Source organism: Arachis ipaensis, chromosome B1, assembly GCF_059453495.1.
Source record: "Arachis ipaensis isolate K30076 ecotype BB chromosome B1, ASM5945349v1, whole genome shotgun sequence".
Classification (NCBI taxonomy): Eukaryota; Viridiplantae; Streptophyta; class Magnoliopsida; order Fabales; family Fabaceae; genus Arachis; species Arachis ipaensis.
The window spans coordinates 78,462,704-78,482,438 of record NC_142436.1 but is presented as its reverse complement, the minus strand read 5'-3'; the positions used below and the strand labels follow the sequence as shown (position 1 = coordinate 78,482,438).

General features: G+C 35.9%; 2 protein-coding genes and 1 long non-coding RNA gene across 4 annotated transcripts; all 3 read right to left on the bottom strand.

Annotated features, from left to right (window-relative positions):
• Positions 1-188: 188 nt before the first annotated feature.
• Positions 189-2,143, bottom strand: LOC148577192 (protein FAR1-RELATED SEQUENCE 5-like). Its single transcript, XM_088502858.1, has 5 exons — positions 1,664-2,143; positions 1,418-1,507; positions 1,254-1,333; positions 1,017-1,200; positions 189-920 (listed from the first exon to the last, which is right to left on the bottom strand). Exons 1-5 carry the CDS (start codon positions 2,141-2,143, stop codon positions 189-191), a joined length of 1,566 nt encoding a protein of 521 aa, XP_088358984.1.
• An 8,352-nt stretch (positions 2,144-10,495) lies between these two features.
• LOC107621752 (uncharacterized) lies at positions 10,496-12,087 on the bottom strand. The gene is made up of 2 exons (XR_015902211.1): positions 11,102-12,087; positions 10,496-11,020 (listed from the first exon to the last, which is right to left on the bottom strand). It is a non-coding gene; the product is annotated as an uncharacterized LOC107621752 (long non-coding RNA).
• A 1,536-nt stretch (positions 12,088-13,623) lies between these two features.
• Positions 13,624-18,376, bottom strand: LOC148577191 (putative glucan 1,3-beta-glucosidase A). 2 transcript variants are annotated; one of them, XM_088503315.1, is made up of 10 exons: positions 18,160-18,376; positions 17,920-18,035; positions 17,538-17,657; positions 16,608-16,793; positions 16,110-16,268; positions 15,745-15,914; positions 15,494-15,649; positions 14,606-14,958; positions 14,138-14,317; positions 13,624-13,912 (listed from the first exon to the last, which is right to left on the bottom strand). In XM_088503315.1, the coding sequence occupies exons 1-10, from the start codon at positions 18,233-18,235 to the stop codon at positions 13,830-13,832; spliced, it is 1,599 nt and encodes a 532-aa protein (XP_088359441.1). In that variant the 5' UTR covers positions 18,236-18,376; the 3' UTR covers positions 13,624-13,829. The 2 variants fall into 2 exon arrangements, with proteins under 2 accessions (XP_088359441.1, XP_088359442.1); XM_088503316.1 differs by having other exon boundaries at positions 18,155-18,272.
• Positions 18,377-19,735: the final 1,359 nt, after the last annotated feature.

Genomic DNA, 19,735 nt, shown 5'->3' with positions numbered 1-19,735 from the left:
AACACCATACCTTGACTTTAACTGTCATATGTCAGACCGTATATATTTCATGAATGTTTAAATTAGAATGTAACCTTTTCTCTCTTGCGTTTCTGTCCTCCTTTGTTGGCATTTTGATTTGTTGTCGCGGCTAGCGTCACCCCGTTAGGTCATCGAGTCCTCCGGTGCCCGAGTTTCCTGCACGAACTTCACTTCCTTTTCTTCTTGGTAGCAGAAGCACCGGCTTGACTGCACCGACCTGTACCTTTAGTTCTAACACGAACTGGGTCCTTCACTCCATTGTCGGTTGTTGTTGCGAGAACATTGATTCTTGGTCGAAGGCCATACTTTATTTCAAGAAAAACCGCATCGGATAAAAGTTTCTTCGAGTAAATCTTAAAGTCATCATCACTCATGCAAGCCACCCGGGCTAACCGCTTGCACAGCTGTAAAAATGCTACCAACCTTGTTCTATATGTCATGCTTTGGTCAGCAGTGCAGTGCTCAATGTTTTCATTTTCGGACTGTATTTTGGCTGTCTTGGACCACCTACGCAAAACTAGGCTTTCAGAAAGTTTCCCTAAGTCTAGCCTTACACACACGGCCATGATGTGCACACATGGAATACCAAACGAATCCATCCGCATACACGTGCAGCTAAAGCTGTTGGAAATAGGCTCCCTACAGACCTGCCAGGTCATGTTAGGCCTCCGATACTTTTGGATAGTATATATATGCGGGTGCACTGTTTCATTAATTTCAGATATTCTCACACGGACACAACGTTTCAGGCTTTCCTGAAATCTAACGAACATCTCACGAGTGAACTTGGTCCACCCTGACTTTTCCAACTCAACAAACTCGGTTTGTAAAATAAGTGTACCATACCAAGAGTGAAATTCCAGCTCATCCTCGTTGTCCCAAAGAAAATCGACACACCTCTAAAAATTTGTAACAAATTCCAACACACCATACCTGCTCTCAACAAACCTCCCATGTTTGGCGTAGAGTGATTCGCACCTAGAAGTTGTCCGTACCCCAGCTGTTGCCCATGTGTACTTTTTCACATACAAGTCCTTCACCCAGTCAACGTCGCCAACACCATACTCATGGATCATGGAGGCCCAATGCGCTTCAAACTCATCAATTTCCATATCATCCAACATGCAATGTCGAAATAGTTGTGTGAATCCCGGGTCACAGATGTTCGATGTTGCATTTCTAAAAAAAGATGCCAAGTGCATAACCGATGATGCGCCTCAAGAAAAACCGACTGAATCGCCAACTGCATGGCTGGGTCACCATCGGTGACAACAGATTGCGGTGCCTTTCCTTGCATGCATTCCAAAAATTGCTGAAGGACCCAAATGTAAGATTCATGTGACTCGCATGAAACCATGGCCGTTCCAAAAACGTAGGTCTAGTTGTGGTGGTTTACTCCGGAGAACACAACAACAGGGAGGTTATACTTGTTACGACCGTACGTAGCATCAAATGCTAGCACATCGCCGAACACGGAATAATCTTCCTGACAACGACCGTCGCTCCAAAACAAGTTGCACAGGTGTTGGCCTACCCCCACCTTATACCTCCAAAACATTCTCTCATCCATATGTGCCAGACCTTCCAAGTACCTTATAGTTGCATTTACGTCCCCACCCTAGAGCCCTCGTTGCTTCCGTACCTCATTATACATATCTTGCTTTGTAAATGTAACCAGGTTGAAACTCACAAGTTGTGGTGCAAATGACTTATAAATCTTTGGAATGCTAATCCCAATCTCCCTCATGCTTGTTAGCTGAGCAACTTCTACCTCAGATATCTTCCTATGTGACCGTAGATAATCCACAAGCTTGCCGAACGCTAGTTCATGATTATGCTCCTCGACGAAACGCGACACGTACCACTTCCCACTACCGTCTTTCCGCTTTATCCTCATCTCGGCAAGACATCTGCATCGGGTTACAACCTTATGATCCCTTTTGCGATCAACCTTTTCCAACAACTTCTTCTCTTGAAACCCTTGCCTGTTACAAACGAACATGTACCTCACAATCTCACTGAAAGTGTTTCTAACCGTCTTATCGCGCATTGAGGAAAAGCCCTTTAGTCGGCTGTAGTTGTTATAGAAGCTGCTTGCCTCCTCAGGTGTAGAAAACTCCATTTCAAGGATATGTTCGGCTCGCAACCCTTCCAAACCCAAAAAACCCTACACAGTTGAAGCCCCATGACGTTAGGGATTTTTGCTAGTAAATAATTTTATAAAAATAGTCGCATTGTAGATATAGATTCTAAACCAACAGAAATCCCTTCGTGCAAACGTTTTGGTTGTCACAAGTAACAAACCCCTAAATAAATTGATAACCGAAGTATTTAAATCTCGGGTCGTCTTCTCAAGGAACTACAGGGAAGTATGTTCTTATTATCGATTATGGAGATTGTAAATCGGGGTTTTGAAGATGAGGAGTAAGTAATTTAAATTGCAATTGAAATAAGTAAAAAGACTGTAAAGCAAATAAATAACTGTAAAATAAACTTTTGGCAAGGTATGAGAAATTAGAAGTCCTATCCTAGTTATCCTTATCAATGATGATGAAAATTGAATCTTAATTCCACTTAGTTAGCCTTTACTTAAAGTAAAGAAAAGTCAAGTGACTAATTAGTTAGATCTTCAAATCCTAGTTAATCCCTAAGGAAAGATTGGGATTATTGAAGTTCAATTCAATTAGCAAAGATAACAATTATCAATCATGTTTGAGTTTGATAACTCCTGAGTTACTGATTTCTTAACCAAGACCAAAAAGGAAAAAGTAAATCTACCGGAATAAAAATGTCTTCAGATTGGAAGCAACAGTAATATAAATAAAAGAGAGCAATAATAAACTGAAATACCACAAATAACATTAATCAAAAGAATAATCTGTAACATAGAAGAATTCATAAATTAAATTGAGAAAATAAATAAAAAGGAATATTGAACCTGTGATGAAGAAGAAATAATCCTAAATCCTAAAACTAAATCCTAAGAGAGAGGAGGGAACCTCTCTCCCTAAAAACTACATCTAATCCTAAAATTGTGAATTATGAAAGCATGTTATCATGAATGAATGGATTCTCCCACTTTATAGCCTCTAATCTGTATTTTCTGGGCCGAGAACTGGGTCAGAAACAGCCCAGAAATCGCTGGAGAAGAAATCTGCCACGCTGATTTTCGGAACTGCGACGTGTCCGCGTGGAGCACGCGTTCGCGTCGCCTAGTGTTAGGGCAACTATGGCATATTATATATCAAATCGAAGCCCCGGACGTTAGCTTTCCAACGCAATTGGAACCGTGTCATTTGGACCTCTGTAGCTAAAGTTATAGCCGTTTGAGTGCGAAGAGGTTAGGTTGGACAGCTTAGCAATTTCTCCAACTTCTTGTATTCCTTCCACTTTTGCATGCTTCCTTTCCATCCTTTGAGCCATTCCTGCCTTGTAATCTCTGAAATCACTTAACACACATATCAAGGCATCTAATGGTAATAAGAGAGGATTAAACATAGGGAACTTAAGGTCAAAGAAGCATGTTTTCAATCAAAGCACATAACTAGGAAGGCAAATGTAAAACCATGCAAATAGTATGAATAAGTGGGTAAAGAGTTGATAAAACCCACTCAATTGAGTACAAGATAAACCATAAAATAGCAATTTATCAACTTCCCCACACTTAAACAATAGCATGTCCTCATGCTAAGCTCAAGAGAAGCTATAAAGGAATGAAGAGGAAAGTAAGAATGCATGAAATGCAACCTATCTGTATGAATGCAACTACATGCAAAGTGTTTCTACCTACTTGGTTAAAAGTAAATAAATTCTCCAAGAATAAATATGAACTGGAATTCACTAATTCAAATCATAAAAATGAAGTACAAGTGAACTTGCAGAAGAAAATAGCTCATGAAAGCAAGGAACAAGGGATTGAGCATCGAACCCTCACTGGTAGTGTATACACTATAATCACTCAAGTGTTTTAGATTCGATTCTCTCAATTCTCTACTAAACTTGCTTTCTAAGACTTGCTCTTCATCTAACAATTAACATAAATTTAATGCACAGATACACATATCAAGAGGTCTTTTAAGGGTTGTAATGGGGTTAAGGTCAAGGTAGGATTGTATTTGGCCAAGTGGACTAAAATTTGAATCCTTAATTAACTTAAACTTTCCACCTAACTTTAGACAATCCATGTAATCATAGTACCACATCCAACTATCCATTAACCATGTTTTCCACATATTCATGCATTCTAATTTCAAGTACAGTGCATATGCATTGTTTTCACCACTTACTTTTGGGTATTTTGTCCCCTTTCTACTTAATTGCTCTTTTTTCTTTTCTTTTTCTCATTTTTTTCTTTTTTTTTAATATTTTTTTTTCTTTTCTTTTATTTTTCTTAATGCATATGATTAAATTATTGGATGCATGAATCATGTCCTAAATATTTTTTTTACATTTTCAGAAAATTCTAACATACTCAATTCTCAAACCAAATATTTCCAAATTCAACTTTCCCACACTTAATTCATAAGCACTCTCACTAGTCTAAGCTAACCAAGGATTCAAATTAAGAATATTATTATTTTCCGCTTAGAGTTAATGATGTGCTAAAGTAAAGAATAAAAGGGGTAAAATAGGCTCAAATTGGTTTGCAAAGGATAATGAAAGGTTAAGGCCATATGGGTATGTAAGCTTAGTGAAACAAAGGCCTCAATCATGTAAGTGTATGCGTACATCAAATAATAAAAATATAGAATTAAGCAAGACAAAGATCACAATTTTAGAGAGAAAAATACACACTAAAACAGAATATTGGTTGATAAAATGCAACCAATTTAAATAAGCTCAAAATCTCACTGGTTTTGTGTGTTCGAGCTCTAAACCATGTTCCAATATAATATTTCTTCAAACAAGTGTAACATTAAATTTTATTCAAATTAGTGAAATGCTCTTAAAAGGTTTCTTGAAAAAGAAAATATTACTTCAACCAAGTGGTAAAATATGCATAAAATCAAATAATCATGCAATCAAATTTGTAAATGCAACAACTAACAAGGAAAATAAATCATTGGTGTTGAGATAGAAGAGTGACTAACCCATGGAGATCGGTATCGACCTCCCCACACTTAAAGATTGCACCGTCCTCGGTGCATGCTGAGATGTACAAGTGGATGGGTCTCTCCAACTGTTGTGCTGATGGACTTGTTTGTCTTCACATGTAAACGTCTTCCGGTTCCTTTCCGGGTGGCCATCCTGAAAGAAAAGGGAAGAAAAGTAACCCAGAAATAGAGATAAGAAAATAAATGAACTATGGGTGGATTAATGCCAAATGAAAAGGGTCTCATTTACATGGAAGCTTCAACATGTACGTGAGAAAATAATAGAAGCCATGGCATACCAGTGGTACAAAATTTGTAACAATGGGGAAGAGTGTGGGTAATGAAAATATCAATATAAGTTCATGTCAATGCAAATGAAGTGCAAGTATCATAAAAGATTGGCATTGGAAGATAATTAATATCATCCCATAGTGTAAAACAAGTCACTAAGCACCAAAATAATTCAAGAAAAGATGCAACAGTTAAATAAGAAAATCAACACCAAAGAAAAATAATGAATTTAGAAAAGAAAAGAAAAATATGCACTAAATTAAAATACAATGAATGAAATATTCAAATAAATTAAGTAAAATATAATGAAAGTGAAAAGGAGTGAGAAGTGAAAGAAATAAAGTAAGAAAGAAAGAAGAAAAGATAGAAGAAATTAGGATTAGAAAAGATAAGAAAAATAAGGATTTGGAGAAGAAAAGATAAGATATTTTGGCTGATCTGGATATTCTGTGCACCGCATGTGACACGGACGCGTGGGTGACGCGGTCGCGTGGTGCGCGATAAGGTCAGGTGACGCGGACGCATGGGTCACGCGATCGCGTGACCTGATTTGTGCGATTGGCCCAAGTGCAGCCTCGCGATCGCACAACTCTCTGTTCGAAACTTGGTATTGCCAAAATCCAGGGTGACGCGGTCGCGTGGTCGACGCGATCGCGTGAGTGGCCATCATGGGGATATGACGCAGACGCGTGAGCCATGCGTCCGCGAGGTAAGGCGTGTGCAATCAGCACCAGTCCAGCACCACTCTCGCACAACTTTCGGTCGTGCACCCTTTCTTACGTCGATTTCCAGGTCACGCGGCCGCGTGAGTGACGCGGATGCGTGGGAGGCAGGTTCCCCATGTGACACGGACACATCAGCGACGTGGTCGCGTGGGATGAATTGTGCTAAAGGCATGCCTCCAGCCACGCTATCGCGTGACTCTCTGTTCGATTTTTCTTCTTCACAACGCACATGTGACGCGGACGCGTCAGCGACGCTGCCGCGTCGCGTGCGTGCTTTTTTTTTATGCATGAAAAATGCAGAATGTAATGCTAATATGAATGTTATGCAAAACTCCAGGTTCAATACAATAAAATAAAATAAAACTCAAAAACAAATAAAACTAAATAAAAATTGTAAGAGGAACAATCATACCATAGTGGGTTGTCTCCCACCTAGCACTTTTAGTTAAAGTCCTTAAGTTAGACATTTGATGAGCTTCCTGTTATGGTGGCTTGTGCTTGAACTCATCCAGAAATCTCCACCAATGTTTGTAATTCCAATGGCCTCCGGGATCCCAAACTAGGCGCAGAAAGCCTTCAAGTAAGTTAAAGCAAGTGACAAGGCCCCAAGAGTGTTGATTTCTAGATTGAATTCTGGGGTCCCAGACCTTGCCTTTGCACCCATCTTCTAGTTGATTATCATGATTCCATCTGGGTGGTTTAGTCTTAGAATTCTCACTGAAGCGTCCAAACAACTTCCCAGACCCATTCAATTGAGCTCTACGCCAACCTTTGCATTTAAACTTAAAGCTTCCAACCATAATGAACATTGCAGGACAATTCTTACCACTGACCATCTTCCTCTTACTCTTAATGTCACAAAGAGCTCTAAGTTGACCATCCGTCTCCAGTAGCCCATATTCAAGTGGAATTAGAAAGCTAAGGAATATGAATTTTACCCACTTGAATGTTGTGAAGGATGATGGCAACTTAGGGGGAGGGGTCTCCAATAACTTTGGCAAGGTGATTCCAAGCTCCACTCCCTTGTGCTCTTTGACAACTTCCACCTCTTTGCAAGCTTCTTCAATTTCAACATCTTCCTCTTGGTAGCTTTCTTCCAATTCAATCTCTTCTTCATTGCTTACTGAGGGCATGGGAGGCTGTGCTTCTTCTTCTTTAATCTCCATCTCTTGATCGACCTCTTCCAAGTCCTTAATCATGATATGCCTTAGAGGTTGTACACCCTCCTCAGCATCAATTTCAATCGCCTTGGAAGGAGGTTCTATAACCTGACTTTCCCATGGAGGTTCAGCATCTCCTAAGTCTGCAACCACTTCTTTCTCTTCAATAATTACAGCTTCCTCCACTTGTTTCAGTACAAAGTCATGCTCCGTACTGTCCATTGGAGTTTCTAGTATCTCCTTTATGCTACGCTCTTTTATTGATTCTCCACATGTAGCCATAGGAGTTCCTTGAGTGTCCGAACGTCGGGAAGCTAATTGATTTATTGCTTGATTCAATTGATGAAGTGTGGCATTAAATTTGTCAAATGTTTCCTTGAGTCGCTCCGTTGATTCTTGGGGTGATGGAGATGGACATGATGTATAGGGAGGTGGTGGTTCTTGGGAGTAATTGTGTTGGAATGAGTGTGGTTCTATGTATGGTTCATTTGGCTCATAAGGTGGTTGGTATGGTGGATACGGGTTATGGTCATATGGAGGTGAATGGTGGTAGTTGGCTTGTGAGTGTGGTGGTTTAAAGCTATGTTGAGGAGGTTTATAGGCATATGATGGGGGTCCATCATATCTATCATCTTGGTATGCCCCCTGGAATGGCTCTTGACTATAGTAATTTGGTGGGTGTTGGTTGTCACGGAAGGGTCCACCATAACTATTGTCTTGGTATGCATCGTGGAATGGTCTTTGTCTGTGATAGTTAGGAAGGTGTTGTTGCCTAAAGGGTTGATCAGATCCTCGTGGCTCCTTCCATCTCTGGTTGTTCTGACCTTGATGTATGTTCCTGTTATAGCTTCCATTCCTTTCAACAGCATTAGAACCAAACTCAAAGCGAAAGGGGTGAGAACTCATAGTTAGTTAATAAAAATTTAAAAACAAAAATAAAAGCAAATTTGAAATTTGAAGTTTAAAATTTGAAATTTGAAATTTGAAATTTTGAATTTTAAATTTTGAAAATTGAATTTTTAAAATTGAAAATTGATTTTTTTTTTTAAATAAGATAGGATAAGATAAAAAATTTTAAAATAAAAATCTGAAAAAAAATTTTTCGAAAAAATCAATTTAAAAGTAAATATTTACAATAACCAATAATAAGGCACACGTTTGCAATTCCCTGGGAACGGCGCCATTTTGACGTTAGGGATTTTTGCTAGTAAAGAATTTTATAAAAATAGTCGCGTTGTAGATATAGATTCTAAACCAATAGAAATCCCTTCGTGCAAACGTTTTGGTTGTCACAAGTAACAAACCCCTAAATAAATTGATAACCAAAGTATTTAAACCTCGGGTCGTCTTCTCAAGGAACTGCAGGGAAGTATGTTCTTATTATCGGTTATGGAGATTGTAAATCAGGGTTTTGAAGATGAGGAGCATGTAATTTAAATTGTAATTGAAATAAGTAAAAAGACTGTAAAGCAAATAAATAACTGTAAAATAAATTTTTGGCAAGGTATGAGAAATTAGAAGTCCTATCCTAGTTATCCTTATCAATGATAATGAAAATTGAATCTTAATTCCACTTAGTTAGCCTTTACTTAAAGTAAAGAAAAGTCAAGTGACTAATTAGTTAGATCTTCAAATCCTATTTAATCCCTAAGGAAAGATTGGGATTATTGAATTTCAATTCAATTAGCAAAGATAACAATTATCAATCATGTTTGAGTTTGATAACTCCTGAGTTACTGATTTCTTAACCAAGACCAAAAAGGGAAAAGTAAATCTACCGGAATAAAAATGTCTTCAGATTGGAAGCAACAGTAATATAAATAAAAGAGAGCAATAATAAACTGAAATACCTCAAATAACATTAATCAAAAGAATAATCTGTAACATAGAAGAATTCATAAATTAAATTGAGAAAATAAATAAAAAGGAATATTGAACCTGTGATGAAGAAGAAATAATCCTAAATCCTAAAACTAAATCCTAAGAGAGAGGAGGGAATCTCTCTCCCTAAAAACTACATCTAATCCTAAAATTGTGAATTATGAAAGCATGTTATCATGAATGAATGGATTCCCCCACTTTATAGCCTCTAATCTGTATTTTCTGGGTCGAGAACTGGGTCAGAAACAGCCCAGAAATCGCTGGAGAAGAAATCTGCCACGCTGATTTTTGGATGAAGCATGCGTTCGCGTTGCCTAGCGTCAGGTCAACTATGGCATATTATATATCAAATCGAAGCCCCGGACGTTAGTTTTCCAACGCAACTAGAACCGCGTCATTTGGACTTCTGTAGCTAAAGTTATAGCCGTTTGAGTGCGAAGAGGTCAGGCTGGACAACTTAGCAATTTCTCCAACTTCTTGTATTCCTTCCACTTTTGCATGCTTCCTTTCCATCCTCTGAGCCATTCCTGTCCTGTAATCTCTGAAATCAATTAACACACATATCAAGGCATCTAATGGTAATAAGAGAGGATTAAACATAGGGAACTTAAGGTCAAAGAAGCATGTTTTCAATCAAAGCACATAATTAGGAAGGCAAATGTAAAACCATGCAAATAGTATGAATAAGTGGGTAAAGAGTTGATAAAATCCACTCAATTGAGCATAAGATAAACCATAAAATAGCGGTTTATCACCCCACTGCATTCCCAGTCGGATAAGTCAGGGTCTGCCTCCACTCCCGTATCAAACATTGTCTCCTGAAAGAAAAAATTACATTTCGTTATCTTTGTGGATGTATCTGAAATGCATTCTTATCCTGTGACGGTAAGTCATTCATGTACCAACATTTATACTACTTCACAAAACTGGTGTTAAATAACATATCAAAGTGTATCAAATCTATCTAACATGAAAATCTTAGATATTAAATAATATTGAAATTATATGATCAAAACTGATATAGTAATAAAGAATAATGGGGTAATCCATTCAACGGTATAAACTTCAACAAAATAATTCTTAGTTTATTATTAAATTGTTTTAATATGCTTTTCTAAAATTATGCTTATGCATACTGCTTAAACTTTTATTTTCTAGTATGGTCAGTGTAAAATGTTTTTTGGACTTATCTAATTACGTCTATTCTTTCGGATAGTCATTTTCACAAGTGGATGTAATATATATTTTTTCTGTTTATACAAGTTAAAGAATATAGACTTAAAATTTTCACACAAAAATTAACATATATTTTGTGATGTGGGAAAAAATATAAATCCTCAATGAGAGCACAGATGTATTATTATATATGCTGTGTTATATTTTTTTTTTATTTTATCCCCCTAACTTCAAGTAAATATCTGTCCCGGTCTATCCAGCTTTTTCACATACTGCAGCCGCGCCCTCCTTAACAAAAAGAAAACCACCCTACCTTTTATCCTAGATATCGGATCCGTGACATTATCCTCAGCAGAGAAAATAATATTTCTCGGAACATAATTCTCGTACCTACTACCCATACTAACAACTCCGTAATCAGTCTGCCCAAACTCATTTATGAAATTCGAAAAACGACACGGCTACGAATTCCAAATTAACTACGACAACAAATCTAAAAGCACATATCCAGCTACTTCTAATCAACCCCCACTCTATACATATGAATTACAAGGTAAACACATCATACATGTTGATTCGAAACACCAATATTACCATCCATCCAGTAATCCCCAACTAGTTCATTCCACATATGCGGCTCCTCGCCAAACTTGCTGGTTGATGCCATTATTATCTGCAAGACACATAATTCTACCTATAAGAAACCATGAATTATAGACATAACAGATTTCTTGTACACAGTGACAACACTCACCTTTGCTGTCTTCTACCACCATATCCCGTGATCAATGAAAATATATTCCAAATTTTTGGCTCAGACACCCTTCGTTTCCCAAATTGTACGCAATCCAAGCCACTTGCCACAACCTCACAGCCTCCAAATGCCAACTACACCCACAAATTTCCAATAACAGCACAGGCATTACAGATACAGCACCAACATGCATACACACTACACCTAACCTACTGACATTCCTATCAATACCATTTTACGATAAACTTGAGCAACAAATAACATAATCCATAAATTAGATTTAAAGGATTATCTCAAAGTCGACGTCTATATCTTGAAAGGGATCAAACAAATTCGAGGGTCAGAGATGACATTAGGGAACAAACTCAATGCGGTCATGTTTTCCAGCAACAAAAAAATTGGCTCACTCATATGTTTACCTAGAAATTGAAGTCAAACCAACAAATTCAGGTCATTATAATTTTGAACAAAAAATTTAATTATGATAACTTTCAATCGCAAAAATATTATCCAATTCAACTAAGACAAAACATTACTTCATTAACAAATTAAATTTTCACCAACAGATTCAAGATACGTAAATGAAATTGAAAAAAAAAAAAAGAAACATGGCCAATGGACGCTCACTTGCCCAGAAAGCTACTGACGGCAAAGGTAGATGAGATACTAAATTGATGGGAGAAGCAAAATGACAACAACGACCACCACCCCACGGACCCGTTGCTGGTTTTGTCTACTGCAGCTGCCGGGAAAGCGATAGCAGGAAGGCAGCAAATGACCTTCAGACCGTCACGCCCTACCGCGGCGAGCTTCACGCGGCAACGGTGAGCGACGACCTTCACTAAAAAACGGTGTGTCCCCGGGTAAGAACTAAGCAATCTGTCGACGCCGACACGGGTTGCATGCGACACCGAAAACTACCGTGATTGAGGTGACGCAGCCTCAGGGAGACAGTGTCAGCAAAGGCACACACAGAGAAGAGAGACGATGAGGGGTGAGGCCAGCCTCCGAAACTCCACGGGTGGGTTGTCACCAAAACATTAGGGAACTGGTTGGGTTTTGAAAACGACAACGTTTTCCATTAATGAGCAAAAATAATTTACCATTTTCCCACCATCCCTCCCTGCATCATTTCTATAACATGCTTCATTGTTTTCCCCTAACTGGATCACCAACACTACCATTATTTCAAAAATGGCAGCAATGATACAAAGGCCTGCAATAAACAAACCCGACTAAAATTTCAAACGTGCACACATTCCTTGAATTTTGCTCGTTAGGCCCAGTGCCTCCTGACCAAAAACAATAAAATAAAGTCCAATGGCTTCAGATAGTATACCAGCTGGCTCAGATGAATTTTGGCTTTATTTTGCTTTTAAGCTGATCAGAGATCATTGCCCTTGTGGTCACTTTTCATTTTATTGCAGGGACATTAAAGATATTACACATGTTATAAGACAAAAATTTAACTGGTAGCCTTACCATACGTGGATCATCAGAGTTCTAAAAAAGTAGACTGGATCATTAAAAAACTTTTTAATATTATATAATATAAAAAATACGAATTGAGACTCAATCCTACTCGACTAACTCACAGATTAATCTGTTCCACGCTCAATCCTACCCGATTGGATTGAAACAGGTTGGGTATCCGCGGATAAGGTTGTCGTAACCCCTAGACTGACGTGAGGGATGACAATCACCGACTAGTGACAACCTGCCACTACCAAGCTTGTAAAAGAGTCTACTGTAGTGGGTCAAAATATTGTTTTTAATAGGAATCGAATCGGTGGGCCTTGGAAACGTTTTAATGAATCTATTGAAATGGAGAGCCAGGGTTTATTTGGGCTATGTGATATTTGGACTTGCATATTTTTGCTCTGATGAGAATATGAGATTGTTTTTGTTTTCCATATAATACAACTAAAATTGAATATTAATGCATTATAGAATTGGATAAAAACTCATAGACACCAAAGAATTGACCTTAATACATTATGTAGAACTGGTGTATTAATACAAACTTGAACATTACTTTTTATGAATAGTCGAGACACATTGAAATTGACTATCAATTCGGAGAGACCCATCCGTGATAAATTAATGATAATATAAAACATATTTTAATAAGTATTACATTGTTTAAAAATTAATTAAAAAATATATAAATTAATATTAAATTTGATGTATTTTTATTTAAAATATTTTATAATACAAAAATTTTTTATATTAAAATTATATAAAGTTATATTTTTATTTGTTTTTATTTTTGTATTTATTTTAATTACTGGACTTAATCCTTTTATATAGTGTCTTTTTTTTTTTTTTGGTTGTTGTTAAACTTGTTTCTTTTTTCATATATTCTTGTCCACATCCTCTTACAAAACAGGGGGAGAGGGATTTCACATAACTCTATGTATTATACTTTGTTATTTGGTTACAACGCAGTTAGAAGTAGTTATTAGACTCAGTTAGTTATTCTAACTACTTTTCCCTCATACTTGTACGGAACCAAATCAATAGAATTGCAACTTTTCCATTCCAATTATTTTCAATGTAAAATATTACCTCCCAGTTTTATTTGAATGAAATGCTATATTGAAAATTATGCCTGAAAATACATCACTCTATGAATCCATCTAAATGAACAAGATGGAAAAGTTTATGAGAAAAAAATAATTGCATCGAATCAAATATGCTTTCATCGCAGGCTAAGGCGAAGGTTGTTTCACAAAAAAGGGAGACAAAAGCAGGTGAATGCCAATCCTATCAATCCAAAAATGTTAAATCTCTGTTTGCTGGGTGATTTGCCTGCATAAATAAATAGGCACATTAATCTTCTACTTTTTTTAAAAGTTTAATTTTGATCGTATCTGATCCTGATCCTTTTTATGACCATTTAAGCAGTCAATGTAAAAGATAATTATTTTGTGATGTGCATTATGTAAAACTGTTTAACAGTGAATCCAAATTAAATTCTTGTTTTAATATATCGTAAAATTTATAGAGTGCCGCCAAATTTATGATGTTAATTACCTAACTGAAGATAGTTGCTCCTAACGTTCCACTCAAAATCCCAGTGCTGTCTGTCATTTTTTATTGTCCAGTAACACCATCCAAAGGAAGCTGCATTGTAAACTTCTAACTGTGCCCTTCCGAAATCTTGATAATCCTTTTGCGATCCGCTCGTCACATTCCACTCATTCACCCACTCTCCTGAAAAGAATAATGATATTTGTAAATACTATGTGTCGATCGACAATGGGAAACTCATAGTAATGAGCAGGGAATCAAGAGGTTTCAAAAGTCAAGGTTTATGGCTAGAGATCGGTTATTTGTACTCACTTCTGTTCCGTACATTATACCATCCCTCCACCACATGATGAATCTAATGGTGGAGGGAAGTGTGTCAACTTGGTATACCAAACAAAATATGTACATAAACATTTCACAGTGAAACATAATAATATAGCCTCAAACAAGTACTAGAGAGAGTTGTCTTACCAATAAAAACAAGTGGGCTATTTGAACTATTCAAGGCCTTGAGTTGACCTTCCCGGCTATTGTATATGTACTGTATGTTATCGCCGACGCTCATATTAACAAAATACGCGTCGAAGAGGTTGTAGTAATGCAAATCCAAAACTGTGTTATGAGATCCTATGTTGGCTTGGTAAAGTTCCATAGGATCTGCCATGCCAATTCTTTGGCACATTATTACATAAGCTGTTGAAGAGTGTTTTCTAACAATTTGGTAGCCCTGTTTGTAATAAGAAACTAAAGTATCTAATGGAACTGTTCCGGCAGACGGTTCATTTAGAAGCTCAATTCCCAGCAAAGCAGGATTCCTTGCATATCTGTAAAACGAAATCTCTATTCAGTAAGGATATCGGCAGATCGCATGAATTCACATAGCAGATCTTAAATGAGTCCATGTCATTTTCCTAGTAGAGAGAAGTATTTATTAAATAAAAAAAAAAGTTAAAAAAAGAACAAAAGTCAGCAATGATGAACTTTAAGATGAGCTTTGTCTATTTTCTAACCAGGAACAAAAAAGGACAATCTAGAATGAAGGAATTGCTATTCCAAAGGAAACTAGGATCTAAATGATATTTTTTACTTTGGATGAGAATCTCACTGGCTACTACAACACCAACTGTATATCTTGTTCAGTGTTTCAATGCTAAAAATCTCTTTCTATTCATGTAAAAAAGGGTTAATACTCATATTTGTCCCTAAAAGATAACTCATTTTTCAAATTGATCCTCGAAAGATTTTGTTAGTCATATTAGTCAAGGACGAATTTGAGTATTAACCCCTAATGCTCAACATAGAAGTTGGTTATTCTATAATAAGAAAAATATCAAACATATTCACACACTTTAAACTTACCTAGAAACTAAAAATTCAATAACATTCAACGACTGTTGAATGTTATCTGGAGAATCAGGCCAGCCGGTGAATCCATCTCTGCTTGCACTATGTTCCATCCCATTTTGGGAACCAGGAGCAGCATGAAGATCAATTATGCATTTTATATCATATTCTCTGCACCAAAATAATCATTTATATTCTCAGAAAGAAAAAATACAGTTCCAATTGTGCTAAAACTTTTAGGATAATATAGTTAAAATAGCACTTACTGTGCCCATAAAAATGCATTATCTAGAGCATCAAGACTTCCTCCAATAAAAGGACTCGGAGGATCAGGATCGAAAGCAATCCACCACCCAACTGGTATCCTCACAGTGTTTATTCCGTGTTTATATAGAAATTTGAAATCCTCAATGGTGATAAAGGTATTTCTATGTCTCTGCAGTCACAGAAAGTTGAGCAATCAATATAGGAAACACAATCTTTTACTTGATTTTGCAAGTAAATAAAATAGCCAAGAAACTTCTAACTTGCATGTTATAGCTTTTTCTAACAAAATATATATATATATGTTCAACAAAAGGATCCTTTTTGCCATTTATGTGAAGAAAATATTTGAACAATATGATTTTACCTTAAGAACATCTTTCGCACGATCATGTCCATATCCATTTGCTAGCTGGTAATCTCCATGTAAATTATTCGACAAAATTGTCATGTCAAATGTGGCAGCATTATCATCCCATCCTGGTGAACCCGGGTAATCTGCTGTAAGCTGACCATCTGTTGTAGCCTATAAATATAGCGGTACATTCAATCATGTGAATCTGTTAAAAGTTTAATGTCAATATGATTTTACATAGTAAAATAGAGCTTGATTGATATACAGCACTATCAATATAAAATGTTTTATCCTAACATCCAATCGGGTCTTGTCGTGTAGGTAAAAGTAGTTTCTTTCTAAGATAGTGAGTGTGCAAGTTAACCATTTTTGGCTATTATGAAGCATTTAATTGAATGCCAATGGAAATGTCCTTTACACGAACAGCGAAGAGTGTTGTGTTAACAAGCATCATATTTTACACACTATCGAACGGCTACTTTGGATTTTCCAGAAAATAAGGATGAATACCTGCAGATAGGCCCCATTCTTTGTCTTCATATGAATTCTACTGTTCCCATTCCGCTCTATTTCGTATGTCTCTGATGTTGAAGGAGAGTTTGCTGTTGCCGAGACAGTGCAGCCATCGCCATCACATGTAAGAAACTGACCTTTTGAGGTACGAAATTGAAATTCAGATGGAGAGACTCTCCATAACTGCAACAGAACAAAGGGAGAATATTTCTATTTAATAAAGCTTTTACCAATTGCCATATCTAACTTTTACCATTATGTTGAGTGATATAAATTCAGTTATGCACAAACAGTAAAACAAGAAAGATATCATTACATCAACTACAATAAATTCTCCAATTACAATTTCTTCCAAGAAACTACCGACACGGAGCGAAGAACATTTGCCTTACAAGCATTTCATACTTAATGTAACTAGGAATGAAACTAAAAAGTAGAAAGCAAATACACCATTCTTAATGGGAACATCTTCATATAGCTTACTACTGATCATACGAATAATTGATGGTGAATGAAACCATAACTTATTCAACCAGGTCAATGTTATTAGTGATTTTGTGATTCTTCTGAGTAAGCAACAATACATCAGATCCGATAGAAGGATACCTTTTCTGGCAAGAGTCAGTATATGCTGCAAAACACTTCCAATTTCGGACGATATTCAAGATCATAAATAAAAAGTGATGGTGAATTCAGAAAGTGAACTGATATTAGGACTAAATCAATGCTGCTTCAAATGTTATTTTAACTTAAACGTCAACAAAGGAAATCATAATAACAAACATGATGACTAATTGACTATCTAAATATGAAACTTGCTTGAAGATAATGCCCGAAACAGGCAACATTTCATAGCTGGTTAAGGATTAACAATTTGACTGGACAAATTGTTATTAAATCGAAACTAGAACTCAACCTCCGCCTTACCCTGAAGGTTTCCCATGAAGATGCAACATCCCTATCAACAGTCACATTCATTCCTCCCCCATTATCTGCAGATACATACTTCTGCAATGTCACTGACTTAAATTGCACCTCTGTTCCATCCTACATTTCCCAATATCAACACAAATATGAATCAACCACATAATAATAAGTCACCAAAATACAAAAATTTAAGAGATAAAGAATAAACATGTTTAATTTCTATGATTTGTCATCCAATCAGGTGCTGCCATGTAGACAAAAAAGATTTAACTTCCATACCTAATTGGATGCCAATGCCACTACATAGAAATGAAACTCAAAAATCAAAATAAACAAATGGAAAAGTGAGGAAACAAAAATGTGAAGATAGTAGCTTGCTTACAAGCATGTCTCCATTGGCAATGCCATCAAACAATGAAGGTTTGATCCAACCTTCAATGACCAACCACCCTCCCAAGTTCACTCCTCTCACTTTAGAACCCCTATGTAACCCCTCCACTTGAGACAAACACCAAATTCAATAAAGAACCAAGTTAGCTTCACAACATTGCCACTTTTGAAGAATGAACACATGAAATGAAAGAACCTTTTGAAAGTTAACAAAAGCAAAACTTTACCTTACCTGAATGTACCTTGTAGGTTATGAGCCAACAAGAGAGTAAGAATGCGCATGCCCATTTAGTAAAAACAAGTCCCATCAATGAAATGTGGATTTCAAAAGCACCCAGAAAGCAAAAAATGAAGAATCCAACATAGAAAAGAAAAAAAAGGGAAAAGCTCCCAATAATATTTAAAAGAAAGAGAATCCAAAGCCAAAGGAAGCTAAGCTAAGCTAAAACAAAAAAGGGTCCACTTTTGAGGGGTTAGTGTGTGAATCTATGCAATCCCTTTCGTTATCACTAAGTTAATACCAAATTGAACTTTGTGATAGAAGAAGAAAAAACACATGAGAAGGTGATTGTGATTGGGGTTTGGGATTGCTTTTGTTGCTTATACAACTCCCATTTGTTTATAGTTAATTAATGAATTAATTAGTTAAAGAAATGAAATGTTTGCAGCTACGTTGAAAAAAGAAAAATGAAGCCAATGCGAAAATATGGGCGGAGGAAAAGAATCATGTTGTGGCGTGGGAAAGGTACTAGAATCAAAACTTGTGGGGACTAGGGAGTAGTGTTAAATATCTGATTCATGAATGAATTTTTGGACTTTTGCTTATAATTTCGATGCAGTGTAATAAAATGTTTTATATGATGATTTAATTATGAGTAAAGGATCTTGTTTGTCCAACATTTGGGATAAGTTTTAAAGTTGTCTCTAACGTTTAAATCGTCCTATTTAAGTTTTTAACGTTTTAAAATTGACTCAATGTTGTGTTGCTGTTAGAAATCTGTTAACGAAATTGACGGCAGAACAAAATTGAAACGATTTTGAAACGTTAGGGACTTAAATAGAACAAAAACGTTGGAGACAAAAACGATACATAGAAATAAATTTTAATTTTATCCTTCACCAATACCAATTTTTTACAGTACATAGTTATTCAATTATTTTTTAATCACATTTAAGTAAATTATACTTAATCACATTACTTTGATTCTAAATAAATTTATTTTTTTATAATTTTACTCTTAAAAATTTTTAGTCATCATGAAATATTTATAAAATGACTAGAATCACATTACTTTATTGTATATGTATCATTTTTTCCCACAAATTTATGTACTAGTCATTCTACAAACATTTTATGATGAGTAAACATTTTTAAGAGTAAAATTATAAAAAAATAAATTTCTTTAAAATAAAATTAATGTGATTAAATGTAATTTACTTAAATGTGATTAAAAATAATTGAATAACTATGTACTGTAAAAAATTGATATTATTGAAGGATAAAATTAAAGTTTATTTCTATGTATCATTTTTGTCCCCAACGTGTTCGTCCTATTTAAATTTATAATGTTTCAAAATCGTCTCAATTTTGTCCCGCCGTCAATTCCGTTAACAAATTCCTAACTACAAGACAGCATTGAGTCAATTTTAAAATGTTATAGACTTAAATAACAACTTTAAGAATTATTCCAAACATTAAAAACAAAAACGATACTTTACTCTTTAATTATATTTATTTTTTAAGATGATTATCATGCTATCAATAAAAAATAATTATTGATTGTACTTGTAAAACTTAAATTAAACTC